Source organism: Geosmithia morbida (genome assembly GCF_012550715.1).
Source record: "Geosmithia morbida isolate 1262 chromosome Unknown scaffold_10, whole genome shotgun sequence".
NCBI classification, from domain to species: Eukaryota; Fungi; Ascomycota; class Sordariomycetes; order Hypocreales; family Bionectriaceae; genus Geosmithia; species Geosmithia morbida.
The window spans coordinates 352,934-372,330 of record NW_023336197.1 but is presented as its reverse complement, the minus strand read 5'-3'; the positions used below and the strand labels follow the sequence as shown (position 1 = coordinate 372,330).

The 19,397-nt window shown below is 49.7% G+C and overlaps 2 protein-coding genes across 2 annotated transcripts; one reads left to right on the top strand and one right to left on the bottom strand.

The window, feature by feature from the left end:
• Positions 1–242: 242 nt before the first annotated feature.
• On the top strand, positions 243–728 carry GMORB2_1609 (NADH dehydrogenase (ubiquinone) Fe-S protein 5; the record flags this gene model as incomplete). Its single annotated transcript, XM_035463591.1, has 3 exons — positions 243–270; positions 358–497; positions 582–728. The coding sequence occupies 3 exons, from the start codon at positions 243–245 to the stop codon at positions 726–728; spliced, it is 315 nt and encodes a 104-aa protein (XP_035320422.1).
• Positions 729–14,215: 13,487 nt separating this feature from the next.
• On the bottom strand, positions 14,216–19,122 carry GMORB2_1608 (UDP-N-acetylglucosaminyltransferase; the record flags this gene model as incomplete). The annotated part of the gene is made up of 5 exons (XM_035463590.1): positions 14,216–14,851; positions 14,909–15,536; positions 15,604–17,234; positions 17,284–17,554; positions 17,624–19,122. 5 exons carry the CDS (start codon positions 19,120–19,122, stop codon positions 14,216–14,218), a joined length of 4,665 nt encoding a protein of 1,554 aa, XP_035320421.1.
• Positions 19,123–19,397: the final 275 nt, after the last annotated feature.

The following is a 19,397-nucleotide window of genomic DNA, read 5'->3' as shown; positions in this document are numbered from 1 at the left end:
ATATGGTGGTCCCATCGCTTAACAGAGATATGAAACAAGCGGGGTTCAATCTGCCCCAATTATGGGACCATGCTGCCCCATAACTGGTAGTATGCCGAGTATTAGCCGAAGTTTGACCGTGTGCTTATCGTTAGTAATTGCCAGCTCATGATTGATGATAGCCGACGACTACCCGCTCGCGACCCATCATCATCTACTTAGCGAACTGAAGCATTGCAGGACGCATTATCTTCTGTTGCATCATGGCGTCTGGTTATGGCATGAATGGCGGTGAGTTTCATTATACCGAACAATTGGCTCTGAACTAGTCGCAGAATAGTCAGATCGTGGATGGGGACGTACTAACGATGGCACCAGGCGTTGGCCGCTGCTTTCCCTTCTGGCAGGAGGTTCTGGGGTGTTACGTCGTAAACACCTCGGCCGAAGACGACTCCGGAAAAAAGAAGTGTTCTTTGGCCCTCGAGGACTACTATGAGTGCTTGCACCACAAGAAGGAGGTCCGTTCCTCCATCTCGCGTCGTTGACGCGCTGCTCCAAGTCCCCAAACCATGACCTTCGGGAAGCTGACATCGAAACTATAGCATGCTCGAGCTGTCGCAATTCAATCCGCCTACAACCATCGCGGCAACACGGCCGCACAAGAAAATGCCCCGAGCGTGAGCCAGATACGAAACCTGGGGTTATTGGGTAAGGAGGATGACACGAAAAAGGTGCTTGGAAGCTCCTAAGCTGGCACAGTCATATCGACCAGTTGCTTTATTGTTATATATCGGAGACTATGCAAGCGGAACACCAGTTCTTACCATGTGTTCTCTGCGTGATTATTGCATCTCTTATGAAGGACGCCTGATGCGCATCCCCGAACAATTTGCTAAGTGGCACAAATGTTTTGAAGGCTTGCTTTTGTCTATTGAAATAAAATCAGCAGGGAGACACTGCATGTGTTTTGCCTTCCAGGAAGTGACATGTCCTTGCTAGATACCCGTGCTCTTCCTTGAACAGGAAAGAATGTATCTACGAGTGTCGCCCCCATGTAGACCATGAGTGTCCATCTACGCCAACATCGCTCCATACTCAAGATATACTCATGTAAGTCTACGGGAGTTGGCAGTCTTTGATGTGTCTCTGTCACCAGAAGAGGGGCGACTCCAGAAGAACGAGCTGGATCAGCAAATAATTGCGTATCTGTATATAACCGGATACATTAGTCCTTCAGCCACGACATGAATCATCACTTCACTCTCTTCCGTTAGACAGTTGGCGTTTGCACATGGGCATTCAGAAGAGCCCATGTATTATCTTCAATATTCCCAAAATGAGCTCATGGTCTCAATAACTTCTATTCCCGCACGTTTGAAGTCTAAGTATCCAGAAACGGGCCGATTACCGTTCTCCGCGGACCCAGTTTCTACACCGGGGCCATCGCTGATTTCTAAAATAAGAAAGATGGCCACCAGATAGTGCACGGTTTCTAGAGAGGATTAACATCACGAGATCATTCATGGATAAGCTTCGATATAAGTCAAGCGTCCGAGTACTTTGATGTCGTCGGATATGGCTGATCACTAGCTGTCCACATGCCACACCCTACAGGCTTGTTAACATCTCATGATACCAGTTCGCACGAATGGACAAAAAAGCAAGAGGAAGGAAGAAAGCCGCCGTCATCTGTTTGACTACGTACTCTGAACAAGAGAAAGAAGATTAAAAAAATACAAGAGAGTTATTCCCAGACACCTCACACCTTTGTTGCTCTCCATCGTCCCGCAACCAGACCACAAATGTCACCGGACAGGTTGCACGTCTTCCTTGTCCGTCTACTACATATTACTATCTTCACAGAGAGGCTCCGAAATATACGTCCCTGTCTATTCAATGGATTCATTGATGCAATACGAGGCTACTTCCTATGATGATTAACAACATTCCTTGACAGATGGGCGACAGGACACAGGGAATGAAAGTAGGCCATGAACGTTTGGAGAAGGCAGTCTTCAGATTTTCAACAGCAACGTGATCTGATTTTTACCTTTAATCTGTACCAATTCCAACAAGAAACCTGGGGGAGAAAACCCATACCCGGGATCTTTCTGGGTATTGAAGTCTGCCTCAGACACTGAGTCTTTGGGCCAGGGTAGGCAGCTCCAATTACTCGAAGTTTGCCCACTCACTGATGGCTTGACGCACATAGACATGTAGACACGGTGACTCATTGCATATATATTCAGCCAGATGTCATATAGGGTTCTCAGACTTTTCTAACGTCTTGTTTGCGACATCGCTACCCCCTCCCTTTCGGTTGAATTATGACTACAAAAGTACCCGAGCATATCCCAGGGGGGATCCCGTTATCGAAAGCTATGAAGTACAGTCAAGTCAAAGGGCGTGATGATTCTAGCAAAAGAACCTGTGTAAGAGTTAAGTTGTCGTTAACCTCGTTGAAATACCACAAGGGATTTGTTGCGGAAACGTTGTTTTATCAAAGGTTAACCCACACTGGCAAAGCTGTCCAAAAGGCGTATACTCACATGAGCAAGATATATCCATGTACGAGAAGGTATGGGTCGCTTGGCTTCAAATGGCCTGAATGATTGGCTAAGCCTCTCTATATTCCATCTGATAGCCCCCCTATTACTTGTATACTGCAAAAGCTCTGTGTGACCTCCTCGTCATTGCGACGTTGGTGTGACTCGAAAAAAATAAGTTACCAAGCCAGTTTCCACAATCTGCACTCTCGATGACCGGCTCCTCCTCGGCGGTGGCCGGGGCAAAGGCATTCAGAGGCGGGAATACATTTAGCTTAACTGTGGGCCATAACAGGTCCATTCGACATCAATATATGTGTAAAGTGGCGGGAGCAGAGGATAGGCTCGTGGAGTTGCCTGGATTGATGGGAAATCGGGGGGACACGACCACAATCACTAGTAGGCAGATAATGATTTACAACGGCATACATGTACATTGTCCTCCCAGGTTAGTTTTGATGAGCCTTGAGCTTTAGGTATCTCGTGGGGCAACGTCCGCTAGCCCCTTTTACCCTTCCCCGAGCTCGTCATCTGCCGGGGGAAAATCAGCATCAGCATTCGGAGGTGGCCACTTGGACGAGTTTGATATTGACGGTCAGTTGAATCTATTCGGTTTCCGCCATGAATGTGAATCAGATAACCTCCAATAATGCAGTCGCTAGAGATGAAGAAATGTCTCCAGCGCCGCCACCAATAGCCCTATGGAGCAGGTAGAGGCATCTTTTTGGCTTGTGCTGGTTCTGAGCCACTGACTCGCAAACCTACGATAAAAGCATTATTACGAGACGAATTAAGGGCCTGCGCTGTTCTACCCTAGTCTGTGTGCGTGCCCTCACTCTCCTCGATGAGCCATGTCGTCACGGTGTAAGATGCCCGATACTACTTGTCGTCTTGTACTCGTATGCGTTTTGATGGGAACAAAGCTCCGGCCACTCTTGTCTTCCAGTCGCGGCAGCACTATTTTCTCTTCGCGTTCCCTTTCCTGGTCAAGGGTATGTCGTTTTCTGTCACATTGTGTTCTATGAATTAAGCTTCCGTCGCAAAAATGAAGAAAAGGCCTTAGGTGATGGTGTGCACGGCCCGGATGATATGACATTCTTTTTAGCCACCGGGTTATATGGATAATATCGATTGACAGCACGCTGACAGGAGTCGAAAGAGCCATTGTAGTGACCACACAAAAATATTCTCTTAGACTTGTACTGTTAGTATTTGCTAGAATAATGGTTTAGAAGGTTGGTAGTCAGTCCTGGAGTTGGAAACAAAACAATGAGGTGAGGCAATCAATGCAACAGATTCATCAACATTGCTTCGTACACGCGCATATATGTACAAGATTTAGCTGTATAATGCTTACAATGTGTGAAGTATACGGTTTAGTAATAGGAGTATATTTTCTACTAAAAAGAAAGAAGAAAAGAAGAGAAAAAAGGAAGGGGGGTAACAGGGTCCAGCTGCATGCCACGACTACTCCGTAATCCGTGCGTACACCTGTTGGGCTTAACTCTTCTCAACCGCAAAGCCGGAATACCGAAAAGACTCGACAATACCAGCCAGATGTAGTCCAGTCCCAACAAGAGGGGGGGGGGGATTATGACAGCCAGCCCAAGATCGACCGAAGTATCCCAGCTAATCACCCAAAAAAAAGCAATGTTGTTAGTACGGGTGTCCATGTTATTAATCTATGCCAGGCAGGCGATTACAGCGACAAGTTACAGGCAAGACATGATTCACCATGAACACAGGTATCTAGGACCGGCTAGCGGGCCGGGATACAGGCCAAAAGACTGCTCGATGCGTATAGAATGCATTCACTATCTGGCCCAATTAGTCCAAGCAAAAAAGAAAGTGACCACGGAGTGAAGTTCAGTGCAGCATGCAGGTCACTTCGGCGACCTGAACCCTTGGCGAGACAGCGGCAGCGGCCCCTCGAGCAGGAACGAGTACGTATTATTGCACAAGTACGTAGGTACTACGAGTACTACGCTGTGCTACTACCAGGGAGTAGTAATCCTGCGAGGATATGTATGCAGCAATATCAACATGGGCTGAGATGCATAGAGCCAGTCAACAACGCAAACAAAGAAGCCGCCAACGGAGTGTGTGACTGAGGATAGTCTTCGAGTACGTTCGACTGTGCCAATCTCGAGGCGATTGCTCAAGGCCAATATCGTTTTCTGAGTATGTAGGACCTACATTACGTCGTGCTCTGTAGGTTCAAATCGACATAACGGAGCGGGACAAGTTTCGTCCTAGTGATATGATACACCATGCACGGTTTCGACGTTTCGCCCACACTGGCCGTATTCAGCCTAGGACTCCCGTAGTCCAAGCCGACTGACTTCGTGGAGTGCTCCACAGCATGGTCAATAATCAGTATTGACCAGCAAGCCCCGCAATACTGCCTATCCCTGGGGTTTCTTGCCGCCGCTGACCGGTACGTAGACACCCTTGCGACACAATGACGGCGGCCTTCCTTCCTTTCGTTTATTTCTCTTCTTTCTTAGGAATGCCACAAACACACTGCTGACGAGTATTTGGGTTCGCACTTCTGCGGAGGGGGGAAGGGGGGGCCTTGAGCTCTGACAGGTCCGACGAACATCAGTAACATGTATGACGCAGAGTAGAAGACGGAAGAGAGGACGCCATCAGGGGTGGCCGATCGTTGTTCAAAAGCACCGCACGCCAACGCTTTCCCAAACGCCACATATCCCTACTTGACCGTGGCATGTACCAGTAAGTAGTGTCCCGGAAAAAGGAGGGAAACAGCGTCAAGATGTAGGTGGGCGCGGATTTGAGGCATACTCGAAGCTGTGACTTCTTTCACCTACCACAAGCGTCAGCGTTACATTCCGTGACGTTTTAGTGGAATTTGAAATCACCAGTGCGAATAGAGACTCCTGAACAGGCTCATCACCTAGTGGCCAGCTACTAGTACCTAGACAGCCTAGCTTCTCTAGTGGTGTGCACATATCATACTGCGACGTATGGACTTTACGTCGTACTAGTATCTACGACGTACTCTGTAAATACTACAGATTAGTCGTTATAGTATTTGAGAATGGCGATGCGACGGGGGTGTTGCTGGCAATACGTTGTAATAATGACAATAATATGCAGAGGCTGGAACGGTTGGCATTACTGGGGATCAGTCACTTCCACCAGTTCACACCCCCCCCCCTTGCACCCTCCCTGCTAAGGGCTTTAGGGCGGAGAGGATCTTTGGCTGGTTGTACTCGTACATACGGTCGCAACGGTCGACGCCCTGGGTCAAGTGCCAGTCAGGCAAAGTGCAGAGTCAAGCGGAACAGGGAGCAGGTACCACCTAGTAAAAGATTTTGCCGTATGAGTATACCTAGAACCGACAGACATGACGCCCCCACAACCACCGATCCAAGTCGATACGACCGACGTGTTATAGAGTATCCCCCCGTCATTGTGAGCCGACACGGCTATAATCTCGTATAATACCGTTGTAATGGGTCCGGATTCGTCATGTTGCGCTAAAACCTACTTGCCCTACCGCATTTCTGCCGACAAAAGGAGATGACGACGATCAGCCACGATATCCTCCATCATTCTCCATTAACTTTTGATATTTCTTTGGACCTGCCGCCCCCCCCCCCCCCTTCTCCTCTTTCGAGGTCGAAGAAGCACGTCTTGAAATTATTTACAGAATACAGAGTATGGCTAGGCTACGTCGCAGTAGGATGACGTGGTATTGAGGTGGTATTACTCATGCAGCCTGCAGCGTTGTCGAGCGTGCGGCTCTTGTACAAACCATGCCTTCCAAACTAGTGGCAGTGTATGTACCAACAATCCATCATGGTGTTCATTGCCATTACTTCAGTATTACTGCTGGTGGTGGGTATCTCGAACTCGTCCGATGATGGTGAACTACAGCCCCCCTTCATCCGATCACCCGCTTCTCCCCCTGTGGCCCTGGCCTCGCAGCGGCTGAAGCAAGGCTATGCGTTGTATTACTCGTAGTCTCGTACGGTGCAATAACTCGAGAACGGAGAATGTGTTCCCTGTGAGTGCCTTGTACTCTATCCGAGCACGGGGTTGAGTAATCTCAACGGTCACACTAGCAGGGGTCGTGGTCATGTCCAGCTGTCGACAGGGGGTCCGTAGGTAAGGATGCAATCCCATTCCCTGTGGAGAAGGGGGAGGGGGGGAGTGTGCATACAGCGATCAGCACTCTCTCGCGCTAGCTTAGCTCTGATTACCGCAAACATCGTCAGCCGTTGGAGATCGCGGGCGACCGACGTAACGCTTGTGCTGCTCCTACGTCGTACATATACATATGGCCGCGTACTTTTGCAACGCTGTGAAATATGATCCTTTTTTTCGTGCACTTTTCGCACCACACACTATCACTACGAGTAATACTCCAGAAAACTACAGTCACAGTGGCTATTTGGTAAGATAATACCGAACCCTGTTCTGTTCCAGTGCTGCCCGCTACGACCATTAGAGCTGCTCTTTTCTTTTTCATTGTCTTGTCTCACCCCTCCCTCTCACATTCTCTCTGGTCTTTCTTTCCTTTCTTTTTCTTGCCCTCTTTCCTTTTTCCAGGTGGGTGTCATCTGGTTTTCCCCGGTAGGCTTAGTACTCTAGCTGGAAGCGGTCACGATTACGACCAACATACGAGGGTACACGTACCTCCCTGTAACCCTTGGAGGGTTGGAAAAAATCCCGACGCGGGATGGCCCAGGGCCTGGCACACCAGTGATGACGACGTACGATATAATAATTATTTCGTTATTTCCCAGAACGTAACTAACATACCGGACCACATTATAAGATCTTCTAGACTAGGCAACTTTGGATTGCACCCATTTCCGTAAGAATCACATCAAGATCCTAAAGCCATCCACTACCATGACGCACCGCCTGGATCGATGCCCCCTCCCCTCTTGGGTCCTTTGATGGATTTGGAAAGGCTCACCGTCTGCTGAGAAGAGTTGAGGCGAACAAATTTACTAGATGCGGCAGCGGTGCAGGGGTCGGGGGCTGCTCATCGGACTAATTGTCTCAGCTGCCAACGACACTAACATTCTAGTACTGTTCATGTACCCCGTCCGTCAGTAGCCTGCTCCGCCAGGAAAGACAATCGCACCCTAGTAATAATATTGGGAGCGTCCTTGGCCCGAGATCAGGACGGCTCAGCCAAGGTCCAAAAGAAGACGGACCGTTGGAACTCTACCCATCGACAAAAATTTCGCTAGCGCCGGGTAGCCCGCAGCCCATCAAACCCGGCTCGACCGCCTCCACTAACGCCGTCCTTTACCAATCATCTGGGCTATTTGCTCCAACCCTGCTTCCAGCTGGCCAGGTCCTGGGTGGGGCTCATTACCACCAGTTTGGTTGGACCAGGGTATGGGTGCGACGCAATACATTGAAGGCCAGCACAGAACTATATGTGCTTTTCTTCTTTTCTTTCTTTCTTTTCATCACACACCTACCTGTACAGTAGTGCCTGTACAATATTACCTGCCACGGATATTTACTGGCCTTCTGGGAGAGATTCGTAGGTTATAGCACCTGCAGAGTGTAGGCCCCTCCTCTCGGGCAATGTCTTTGCCACCTAACTGACAAGCAACGGCCCCCTATCCCGTAGTAATACAACGTAACGAGTAATACTCCGCAATACTTGCACTCCCTCTCCCTCTTCCCTTGTCCTTTTTAGTTTTGTCTTGACCGAGTATTTTAATCCATTCTTGTCTGGTTCAACAGGCAATACATGATGTCTTCAATCCAACTGAATACCGCCCCATCCGGTCCTTTGGAGTTGTGTCACCCCTATCTGTGATTGGGTTTGTCCCACAAGCAGAGCAAATGGTGGATATACTCCGTGGTCGCTACTCGTATTAGTAGGGGTACGACATGAGAAATGTGATACTATTGCATGAAAACGGTGGTGCAGATCGCCGGCGATCGCAGCTGCAACAGCATCCCACAAGCTGGCGCACCGAAGATGATAAGGAAGGGAAGAAAATGAAAGAAATAAAAGAAATAAAGTAACGCAGTTCCTCTTGCCTACTAGAGAGAATTAGTCGTACAAGTTCTATCTCGTTGTACGCTGTGCGACTTCGTAGGAGGGCAGTACGCGAGTAAAGCTCAGCCCCCTACCGCTTCCGGCAGGTTGCGCTGATTTTTCAACACATTACCGACCCACGGAGCTGGAGAGTCTGCTGGACACTGCAGGATCTCCTCAGCCGATGTTGTCTTGTTATTGCTTTTCCTTTTCTTTTTCTTCCAAGGGGTCTTGTCTGTCCTATACCTTAGTACCGAGCAATGATAGCCTGTAGATCAGTGCTGCGACAGCAGCGGTAGACTGTAAGTGTACTGTGTAGTTTGTCGAACCCCGGCTAGCATTGTTAGTTGGCTCTATAAGCCGGTAGCTTGTTCATTTTCTTGGCCCTCGTCGGGGTAGTAGTTTCTGTAATACTATTACTGTTCTCGCTGGGCTGTGCCATCTACGAGCATGTGTTGTACGTACCTACGCGTAGTTTCGGCGCATCAGCCCACATTACCTGGCACCAGGCAACTTGAGCTAACAGACAACATCACGTCGCCTCAATATCATGAATCGTTGCAATACCACAGTGGCATCTTATTCAAATTATCGAATTGTAGTTTCCCCGTGGCTAAGAAGTGATCCCATGTCGAATTCGTCGACTTCCGTCCATTTCGCCAAACGCCGAATACCAGCCCCTTAACGGGGCATAAACCTCCCAGTGCAAGTTTTGTACACCTATCGCTTGAAAGAGATGAAGAGAAAATAGGAGAAAAGAGAAAAGAAAAAGAAAAAAGAGAGAGACCATCGCTGACTATCGCTGTTAATACCAAGTCTATCGCTCGTGGGTCCCAAGCCCATTAATGATAAGTTTCCTGAAGTGTGTCGCATAAGACACTTTTCCCCATCAGTGAACCAGTGAGGACAAGCTCAATCTGGAGTCTCTCTTTGCTGGCTCAGTTGGCTTTCGGGTTGTCGGGGCGTAATAGGAAAAGCTCGCTGGCTGGTTTGCCTGAGCTGGCTGCTGCCATTGCTGCTGATTCTCCGGGGTAGTTGGCGCAGTTGGTAGATCTCCCATGGTGATAGATCCGTGCGAAACTGGCCTATCTTGTGTGTAGAACGCGGCCCGAGGGATGGGATTCATTGGTGGTGCAGATCGAAACTCGTGGATCGGCTGCAGTTGGTGTTGTCCTTGGAACTCGTTGAGACTAGGAAGCCGGATTTTTTCGGAATTATGGGTATATCGCAGCGGTGGAAGCTCAAGGGACTCCCTGAGTTCCCCAAAAGGGAACTGGGCCGGGGTAGCAATGTAGTTGGGAGGTAACTCGGAATCCGTCGACACAATTGACGATGGCGATGGCATCGAGTGACCAACCCACGAGCTGCGGCGAGGTTCCTCGTGGGTATAAGCAGAATGATAGAATGGGGGAGGCATGGTCGCGATCTGACTCCTTGGCGAAGGGGTAATAATGTCACCCGTTGATGCACCAGGATGCCAACGGCCATCATTCATAGAACGCTGTCCCTCCCTGCGTTTCCTCCGGCGATTCTGATTCCCATTCCACCAGTTCTTGACAGCATTGTCACTTCGATTCGACAACCGTCGTGCAATCTCTGCCCAACGCTTTCCGATTGTCTTGACGAGTTCTTCGATCATTTCACCTTCGGCCGGGGTAATAGGCTCGTGTCTGAGTGAACTCTTCAGGTTCTGGTGGTAGCGCTCTCTGCACTGTTTCGGTGTCCGTGTGCCCAGCGACGCCGAGACCTGAACCCAGTTGAAAGCTCCGTGTTCGTTAACGAGGTTGAGCAAAGCCGTGTCCTCTTGGTGACCCCATGGTCCTCGTTTGTGAACTGCCGCCATGGTTTGAAGAAATAATGTCGGTAGTATGGGAGGTCGAGACAAGAGAGGTCGCTGGATGATTGTCTAGCCCCAAAGAACTGTGGACTCTAGAATACGGCAGGAGGGTAAAGGGTTAGGGAAAACCAAAAGAAGTAACGGGATGAATGTGTCCTGAAAAGGCCGAGGGTAGAGAGGGCAAATAAATAAAAAATTAATAAAAAAATTAATAAAAAAAAAGTTTACGTGCAAGACGAATGATGAGGAGAATGCGTGACCAGGACAGGGGTGCAGCGATCTCCAAGTGAGTAGGTTATACCTCTGTACTTATGTTCGTGGGATATTACCAGGTGTGCGAGGGGGGCGTGTATGGGGAGAGTAGGGTGTGTGCTTGTATACAGTCTACGTACGGCTGCGTATAGGGCAGGGGGGGTGTCTAATCTTTTATAGAGCACTACTAGGGATACTACTACTCAGTAGTATTACTAGTAGTGACTCGGTAGGTACGTTCAGGTTCTATTAACACGTCTTAGTCTCAGTAATATGAGCGCTCTCTCATGGCTGCGGTGAGTTTAGCTTCCCACCAACCTTGCTGGATCCGGGAACCTCCCAGATGCATCCCCCCTCGTTGCCAAAAGTAGTCGCATGCCATGACACGTACCGACGACTGCATATATTCCTTACTGCTGCATATGTGCGAGTACATCTACGACGTACTCGCTGTATCTAAGTACCCGTACTAATGATTAGTACTGCTATGTATCTCAGCCAACCTAGCTTGGACGGTGACGCCGTAGTGTCGCTGTCAACGCACCCAACCCCAGCATGCTTGGTGAGATAACTCTGAGTGTCTGGCTCTTCGTAAGTTACAGCGTATTGCTCCCACACAAATCATCCTATATAGGATGCTTGTATTCTTAGCCTTGACGCCCTTCTCCCTTTTTCTCCGTCATGCGTCTAAGCCAAAAGGCATGGATTTTCTATTGACATATGTCTACTAATCTGTCGTCCAATTGAACTCGGCGTTGTACTTACAGTTAGCATTGTGCAGACAATTCGCTTTATGAAAACGGGCGTCTGTTCCCATCACCTTGTGGTTCCCCTGTTTCTATTGCTTCTTGATTCCAATATGCTCTTGGCCCAGCTAGGGCGACGTATGCTTTTGTTTCCTTGGGAGAGGGTTGGTTACAGACGCTGAGATTGTATGGCATTCTGTTCAAACGTCCCTACTCCCGAGACACTACATGTACTTATACTTTTTTTTTCTAGTAGGACGCCGATTTGAATCCGTTCAACGCGCCGGCGCAGAATCGGTATGGCCGTTGGGCAGCGAGGACATTGATTCTCCGCACTATCCCTGTAGGACTTGAACAAATATGGGATGGTCGACCTGGGTCCTTTCGCGGGCGGCGAGACCTGGGTCGTTCACTGCGTCGCAGAGATCTGATCTGATCCGCGCTACGGATACAGGGGTAGAGGGGTGTGTATTGATGCGTCTGTCCACCTCGTCTCGGCGCCATCTAGTGCCGACCGGAGTCATCGCCCTTGGTAGCGCGACTTACTACTAGCATACTACTGTACTTGTACTAGCGGAAGTACAGCGTACTCGAAGATTCGAATATGAAGTAGTGCTCTCAGGTACATATACTCGTAGGTTTTGAGCCCAGCTCGAGGTACATGAGATGGGCTCACTCTTGCGGTAGCCCCATCCTCCTTTGTCCCGTCTACAGCTGAGAGGGTACAAGATAGAACATAGTTGAGAGCATGCCCAAGGCCAGATGATTCATCTCCACCTTGTTATTGGAACAGCCTCACGAGCCACGTCGACAACATACATGTGGCTACCTGCAGCGGTTGCGACTCTCGCGCGACTTATGCCTCTTCTCCTGACTGCAGGTAGCGATCATGGGATGTGCCGCTTACCTATTGATTGCGTTTACTTTTTCCTAACAATATATATATATCAATGGAACCTAGAAGAAAGCTGGCGTTCCCCGGTAGAACAAAGAGTACCTTGAGGTACTCGGAAAGGGAGGGAAGAGAAGAGGTGACGATGTGGCAAGGTTCGCGCACACTCCCGCACACTGCCGCCCAACTCGAGCCAAGTAAGTAGCAAAAGACAGGGCCAAGTTCATCTCATGTCCCAAGTCTTGGCGGTTTGCTCTTGTGCGTATGTTGCTGTCTTACTCGACGAGTATGTGCGCACATCTACGTTGGGTTAAGGAGAACTTGGTCGTACGAGCACACATCAGTTGCAACGGCAGCGGTAGCACTATCCTCAAGAACGACACATACGGTGAGCGCTTCAAGCGTAACAGCCTCTAGTGTATATTACAAACTTCGAGCTATAGCAGGAATCCCAAGTCTTCCGGATAAGCCAAGTCCTTTCCCCGGTGGCTTGCCATAGAGTGCTCCGAGTTTTAAGGATCCAGAGTCTATTCGGTTAATTAGCCGAGATCCCGCTCTTGCTGAAGCTTACGACAGCCACCGATCATGTCAGACGTTTAGGCTTCTAGCCGAACCCAGTTTCCGTCGTAGAGCTCTCGTTGTTCTCTGGCAAATTGATTGTTTCCTGCCATAGAAACGAACGCCGTCAACTCTCATCGCTTCCTTCAGTCCAATGTTTGGGCTATATGTGGCAGGCGAGCCCGATATCGGGATAACAGGAAACCTCGCAAATCATCTGAGAAATTTTGACGGTGAAGGCGAGGATGTAATGCACGCTGGTTCACAAACTAGCTCACTACGCCCACGTACGCGCCAGAGAACATCCACACTTGCCACTGACCTTACGGTAACTCAGTATTCATGTTTCTAAAATCCATCACCGGCTGCGAGTGTGACAGCCTCAACATCTTGTGGGTCCCGCCCCCGCCCTTCTGTAGGATTGAGGAGATTGCTTCTTCCATCCCTTAGCAGCTCTCAGTGCTCTGATCTACATCACTGCATCTCAACTGAGACACGGCTGGCAATGGGGGCAGGTCATAGACGCCGAATGGCGTTTTCAAAGGCAGCCTGCGCCCTGGGAGACCTCTCCTTTGTATTTTGTACCGGTCAGATTCCTAACGCTGCTAGGAGAGATTCCATAGCGATTCTGTATGCTTTTAGAAAGAGAGAGCGCGGGGGTCAGATAATAAATCGGCGGGCCTTAGGCATGCGATATCATCAGTTGCACTGCCGTTCCCAAGCAATACTACTCAGTCTGGGTCACAGAGGGTAGATGGAAGCAAATTGTCAAGATAGGTATAGGCATCTCGATGTATCATTGTTGCAACTGCTCTCAGTCTACTCGTTCAATCTAGGGAAATGACTATTCTTATATATGAACAAAGTCTTCATGGCTACCAATCACCCTTGTTTCCATCAACGTTGTGGGAAAAACCTCTTGATCCATCGAACGACCATCAGGGGCATCAAACAAAACCTTCAATCAGCAAAAAAGGCCTCAACTCAAGCACGGGTAAAAAAAAAAGTTGAAGAGTGACCGTTGTTGACCAGCACAATTGGTGTAGGGTATGCAAAAATACTTTTGGGATGCTCACCAGCAATGCGACACACCGACCATTACAACAATAATGTTGCTCTCACTTTGGATCAAGTAAGACGTAATGAAAATAAATATATTATGGCATGTGAGATGGGTATTGTGTTTCCGTATGGAATAAGAGATAAGAAAGCAAAAGATTTGAAAAAAGTGAATAAGGAGGCATGTGTGCAGTTATTAGCATCATTTCAAGTTCGCGGTAACGTCATGCAGTACCATATCCAAACGCCGCGTCGGCCCAGCCCTTGGTAGCATACGGTCTGAGATCATGAATCTACCCCGATCAATCATAGATAGACGTCTCCGCCTTCTGCTGCGACCCATCTCCTCCATATTTCCTCATACGCTGTCTCAACATCACGTACCCAACGCCGAGTGTCAAACAAAGCGCATTGCCACTTGCTCTCCCACAGTAGCTTCCTGATGTCCGCCAACCGTCCCCGCCCCTCCCCGTAACCAGACTGAGTAATTGAGTAGGCCAAGCCACCGGCCAGGGTAATGGCCTTCCTCTCGTACTCGGAGTCACTGTCTCCAATGAGCTCCGAGGCAGCAGCTCTCCCTTCATCCGTTTTTGGCAATGCTCCTTTGAGGATGGATGAAGCCATACGCGAGCACATCTTGTAAGAGTACCTAGGGTACGTAAGAAGAGGAGTACTTGACCACAAAACGTCGGCTGCAGTCGTATGGGCATTGCATTCTGGTGTATCCAGAAACAGGTCGCACACTCGCGCTCTCGAGATGTGCTGACTTTTTGGGGCTACATCGGTGAAGATGAGTCGACCAGCGACTTCTGGTCCAGCCCACAGTTTCGCTGTTTCGCGAAGGTTTGTCTCTCCTAGTTCAGGGAACCGTAAGAGCCACAGAACTGCCTGGGGCACCTGGGCTAATATACGCAGCCACGACCGAAACGTTGTGGGTTCAATCTAGCCCGAGCATTCTAGCGGTTAGCTTCGATTGTAATGCAACGACTAATGTTGTACCTGAATGGAGCCTCTCACCTTGTAAAGTTGATTGAAATTCCCCATGATGACTGTATCGTCTGACAGATGGGGGAACAGCTCTTTGCGCATCTTCCATCGTCGCCTCTGTTCCTCAGCCCAGGTGATACCGCGTTCGTCGGGATCAGCAGACTGAGCATGATCACAACAGAAAAATGTATCTCTGCAGAATATTATGTTCTCAGAATACACCCATCTATCACCGTCAGTGTCATCCTCATCACGAAAGACATCGTCGATGCCAACGTTTTTTCGCCAAGGGCGTAATGTGTCTGGCGGTATGGCAGTCGTATCTGCCAGGATATAGTCACACCATTCGGCGCCCAAACTCCCAGCAAACCCCATGAAAGATACTTGAAGCGGTGAAGGCCTAGCAGCAAATATTTCATTCCGAGCCCCTCGAGTGTAGCCGTTGAGATTCACAAGTATGTGAATATCATCTTCTACAATCTGCTGAACCAATCTGTCCGGAGACCAGGTGCTCACATCACGAAATACTGGAGCCTCTCTTTCGATCTTTTGCCGGTAGATGGAGTTGTCGCTGGCGGCCGTAGCATAACAAATAGCATGTACACGCGCAGGGTCGTGTAGCCCAAACACAGACTGCATGCTATAAGGTTGTGAGCATGTCAAACTTTGCAGGAATTGCCATCAACAAGGCCTGTGCGGCAACTTACAGATGGGCTAAAGGGTGGTTGTTAAAGTCCGATGACACATAACCAACATTTAACTGAGGCCTAGGAGGCCTGGGCGGTCGGTACAACGTTGCCGGAACCCAAGGTGACCTTAATGTCGAGCATGTGATTCTGAGCGCGTTTCGCTGTGAGATGGCCCGGATATCCTTAGGGCCCAAGGGGCAAGTGAATGTATGAAACGGGAGGACCGTCGGGGCTGAAGGCATCGTAAGACTTGCTGGCAGCTGTAACCGGCGATACTGGGAATGTGCACTATCCGAACGAGTGCAGCGATACCACTTCCATAACATCACTCGTGTAGCCCGTTCTGCTAGACGGACGAAGCGTGACCCTTCCCAGGGTTTCCCTTTCCAGCGACGTAACTGCTCAGCAATGTTGTCGGCAGAAACGTCGCAGGATTCCGAGAGTTGTTGAGCCACGGCGTAGATGAAATCCTCCTGCAGGATATTGAAACCCCAGCGCGAAGCTTCTTGTAGCTGGTGGTGAACAATGTTGACAACGCGCTGCGTTAGGCCGCGCCCGGTACGCGAACCTTGGGCATCGACCAATGCTCCATCATCATCAACATGCCACCTGTCGAGCCGTCCAGAATCCAGAATCACTCCACCTCGCCCTCTCCAGTCGCAGACGGAGTTCAGAGCCGTCAACAATCCACAGACGGCCTCGGCAAAGTCCGGGTTTGATTTCACAGCACGCCTGTAGTACATGATGGCATCCTTCACACGACCCCTGTCTTTGACGGCATTTGCTAGATTCGTCAAAGCAATGTCAAACGTTCCATCGCATGAGACTGCTTGCTCATACATCTGTATTGCAAAATCCAGCTGTCCAATATCCTTAAGGAGGCTGCCAAGGTTAGTATAAAGATGAACGTGCTTGGGATCGAGGCGCAGCCCATATTGGTAGTATGCTAGAGCCAGAGCAAGGCCACTTCCGCGTGGTACTCCTAAGATTTCGGGATGCAATCCCATATTTCCACCCATAGATACTGGGTGAGAGGCGGTTTGGGGAACTCCTGCTAGAAGAATCCCAACATTGTTTGCCGTGGACGGGCTTTCCTGTAAGGAAAGGGAAAGATAGTATAGGGCCAGGATGTCACCCACACCCGACGGACGTTGCAACACGCTGAGTCCAGATGAGCCGCTCGACATTGCATCTTGGAAAATTTTGGCCAAGGACAAGAGTGAGTTGCTTGTCGTCTGCCTGGCGGCTCGCTTTGGAGCACCATCTGCCACGAAGGCCAACCCAGGTAGCTCTCCAGTATCCGGAAACACGAGGCGAGCAGTTTGTCGAGCCCTTTCAGGTTCCAGTAAAAGGGGCTGCAGTGATTGTGGCGTGTTATTCGATTGCATTGGTGGCGAGAGAACTGTCTGAACGCGGCGAACTAAATGGCGGATCCCATCTGCACGACGGCCAATACTGATAAGCACAGCTTCCTCGAAAGCTTCTGAAGCGCGGTCAATATCCTTCAACCCATAGAGCATTGTCCCCTTAGCATGTGATAGAGCAAGAATTCTTCCATTCTCGCTACCAGGGAGGGCATAACCACTCGAGCCAAAGCCATTAGCTCCGAAACCAGCCGGAGGCAAGGCACCAAATGTCTCTTGAGAGCCCTGAGACCTATTAGTGAATTATTATTTCAGCCGGTGCAAGAGCTCTTACCGAAATTTGAGTAGAATTTTGGTTCAATCGTTCCTTTGCCGGTTTAGAGTGCGATGATTCATCTGCTAACAGCCGTAGAGATTGTTGTACAAACGTAATAATCTCGACGGCTTCTTGGCTACGTTTGCGATACAAAAGGCCCACAAGGTTTTCAACGGCTTCTAAATACCCGGGTTGGAGTTTAACTGCCTTAAGCCAGTTCCTCTCGGCCTCATCCTGTCTTCCTAGGCAGTATAATGTTGCGGCGATATCCGTGATGGCAACGACATGGCTGAATAAAATATTAGAGATGCATATTGGTTTCGGCAGTCCGTGGCTGATTACCTCGTGGCACACTTACCTCGGGTTTATGGCCGTTATTCTCGTAAACCAGTGCAAAGCTGATTGATAGTCTTCGAGAGCGTAATGGAGGCAGCCGCCAAGCAATATCCCGTCTATCCATTGCCACCCACTTTGTTCACATAGGGCACCGAGCACTTCGAGGCTTGACTTAGCGCTGTCAATAGGCGACAAAGGGCCAAAAGAATGTATGTCCCTGACGTTGTTTGAATTCAACGGACCAAAATGTGACCCAGACTCCAGGTCATGATTGTTATGGGCTCCAGGCATGTCGGAAGGGTGTGAGGCGAAGTTGGATGTGTCAGTCTGCTGTGCAGGGTATCCGGCTGGATATCGTCTGAGCCATTCCGTGTGGGCGAGATGCGCTTGACTGTCCTTACGGAACGGCTTACTTTCTGGGTAGTAGCGTTGGTCTGAACTACCATTTAGACCTGCAGACGATATAGGGTTGGGTGGTTTCGGATACACGAATCGTCGTGTTGGACCTTGGGAATGGTCACCAAATTTTCCTTGAGGTGGTCTCCGGGAGCTTTGCATATATGCCAACAAGCCCATATACGATCTATGGGCCTGAGCAATCGCTTTCTCCTTGAAACCCATCGGAACATGAGTCACTACTTGCTGTGGGATCCCGTTAAAACCTGACCCGGGATCTAGAGTTAAGCGTTCCATATTGGGGTACGTGGAGTTGCTGGGTCCATATGCATATTCTGGGATTCCAGTGTAATCCGTAGACCGGAGGTTGTGATCAAACCCCACCAGTGGCCTTCCAGGGGCCGACATATTTGGGGGATTACTCTGCAAGCCGGTTGGTTCTTGATGCCAAGGTAATGGAGTTGGTTGCCAGCCATTTGACCCGAATAGCAAACTCTCGGATGTTGGTATTGGTGGTGGGCAGAAGGCACGGACATTGTATTCGTTGGCTCGAAGAAAGGGCTGATAGATGTTTGTAATCGAATTGAAGTGCCCGAGTTGTGAAGCTTGGTACGAAGGCATTCCGGAGAAAATGCTTTGATGAAGCCCATAGCCTCCTGAGGACTCATCGTCAGAGATCCACGGGCCAGGATTGTAGTTTGGCTGCGCTTGATGAGCCGAGCCTCCAGTTCCGGAATCCCAGCTTCCTCGCGATGGATTGAAATGCGGCTCGAAAGGAACATAGTAGCCGGAGTCTGAGACGCCAGAGTTTATAAGAATTCTCGGGGCCTGTGGGCCTACAACTGGACGGACAGATGACCCATAGTAGTGCGCATTGGTATATTCGCTAAGGAGTTTTCGACGACGATGCTCGGAACGGGTGGGGTACGGAGAGCTCGGGTACTGGGTGGCTCGCCGGTGTGATTGAGATGTTCTGATTGGGAATGCCCGCGGAAACTGAGAAGCGGGCCCGTGGTGCTGTTGATGATGGTCCAAGGCCCTGGGATGGTAGCGTGATGGTGCGTAAGGGCTGGCGTTGGTGGATTGCGGCATGCCGCGAGGCTGCGTTCCGAGCAACGGCAACATGGCTTTGCGCGTAGTTTGTGTAGCTCGTAGGTGCCCGGTCAGCCGGTAAATATCGAAGAAACAATCAAGACACTATCAACAAAAATTCACACCTTGCCCCTCAAAGCAAGGCCGGCAGAATCGCTGCGATGCATTTGGGGCTGAGGGCGTCGGCAACCATATGGCCAACGAAGTGGTATCAACAAAGGCAAACTCGCCCAGCTATTTCAGACACTAGGTGGTGGTTGTTTGCAATTATTTATTCGGAGACGGCGTCAATGTTATGTGATATGTAG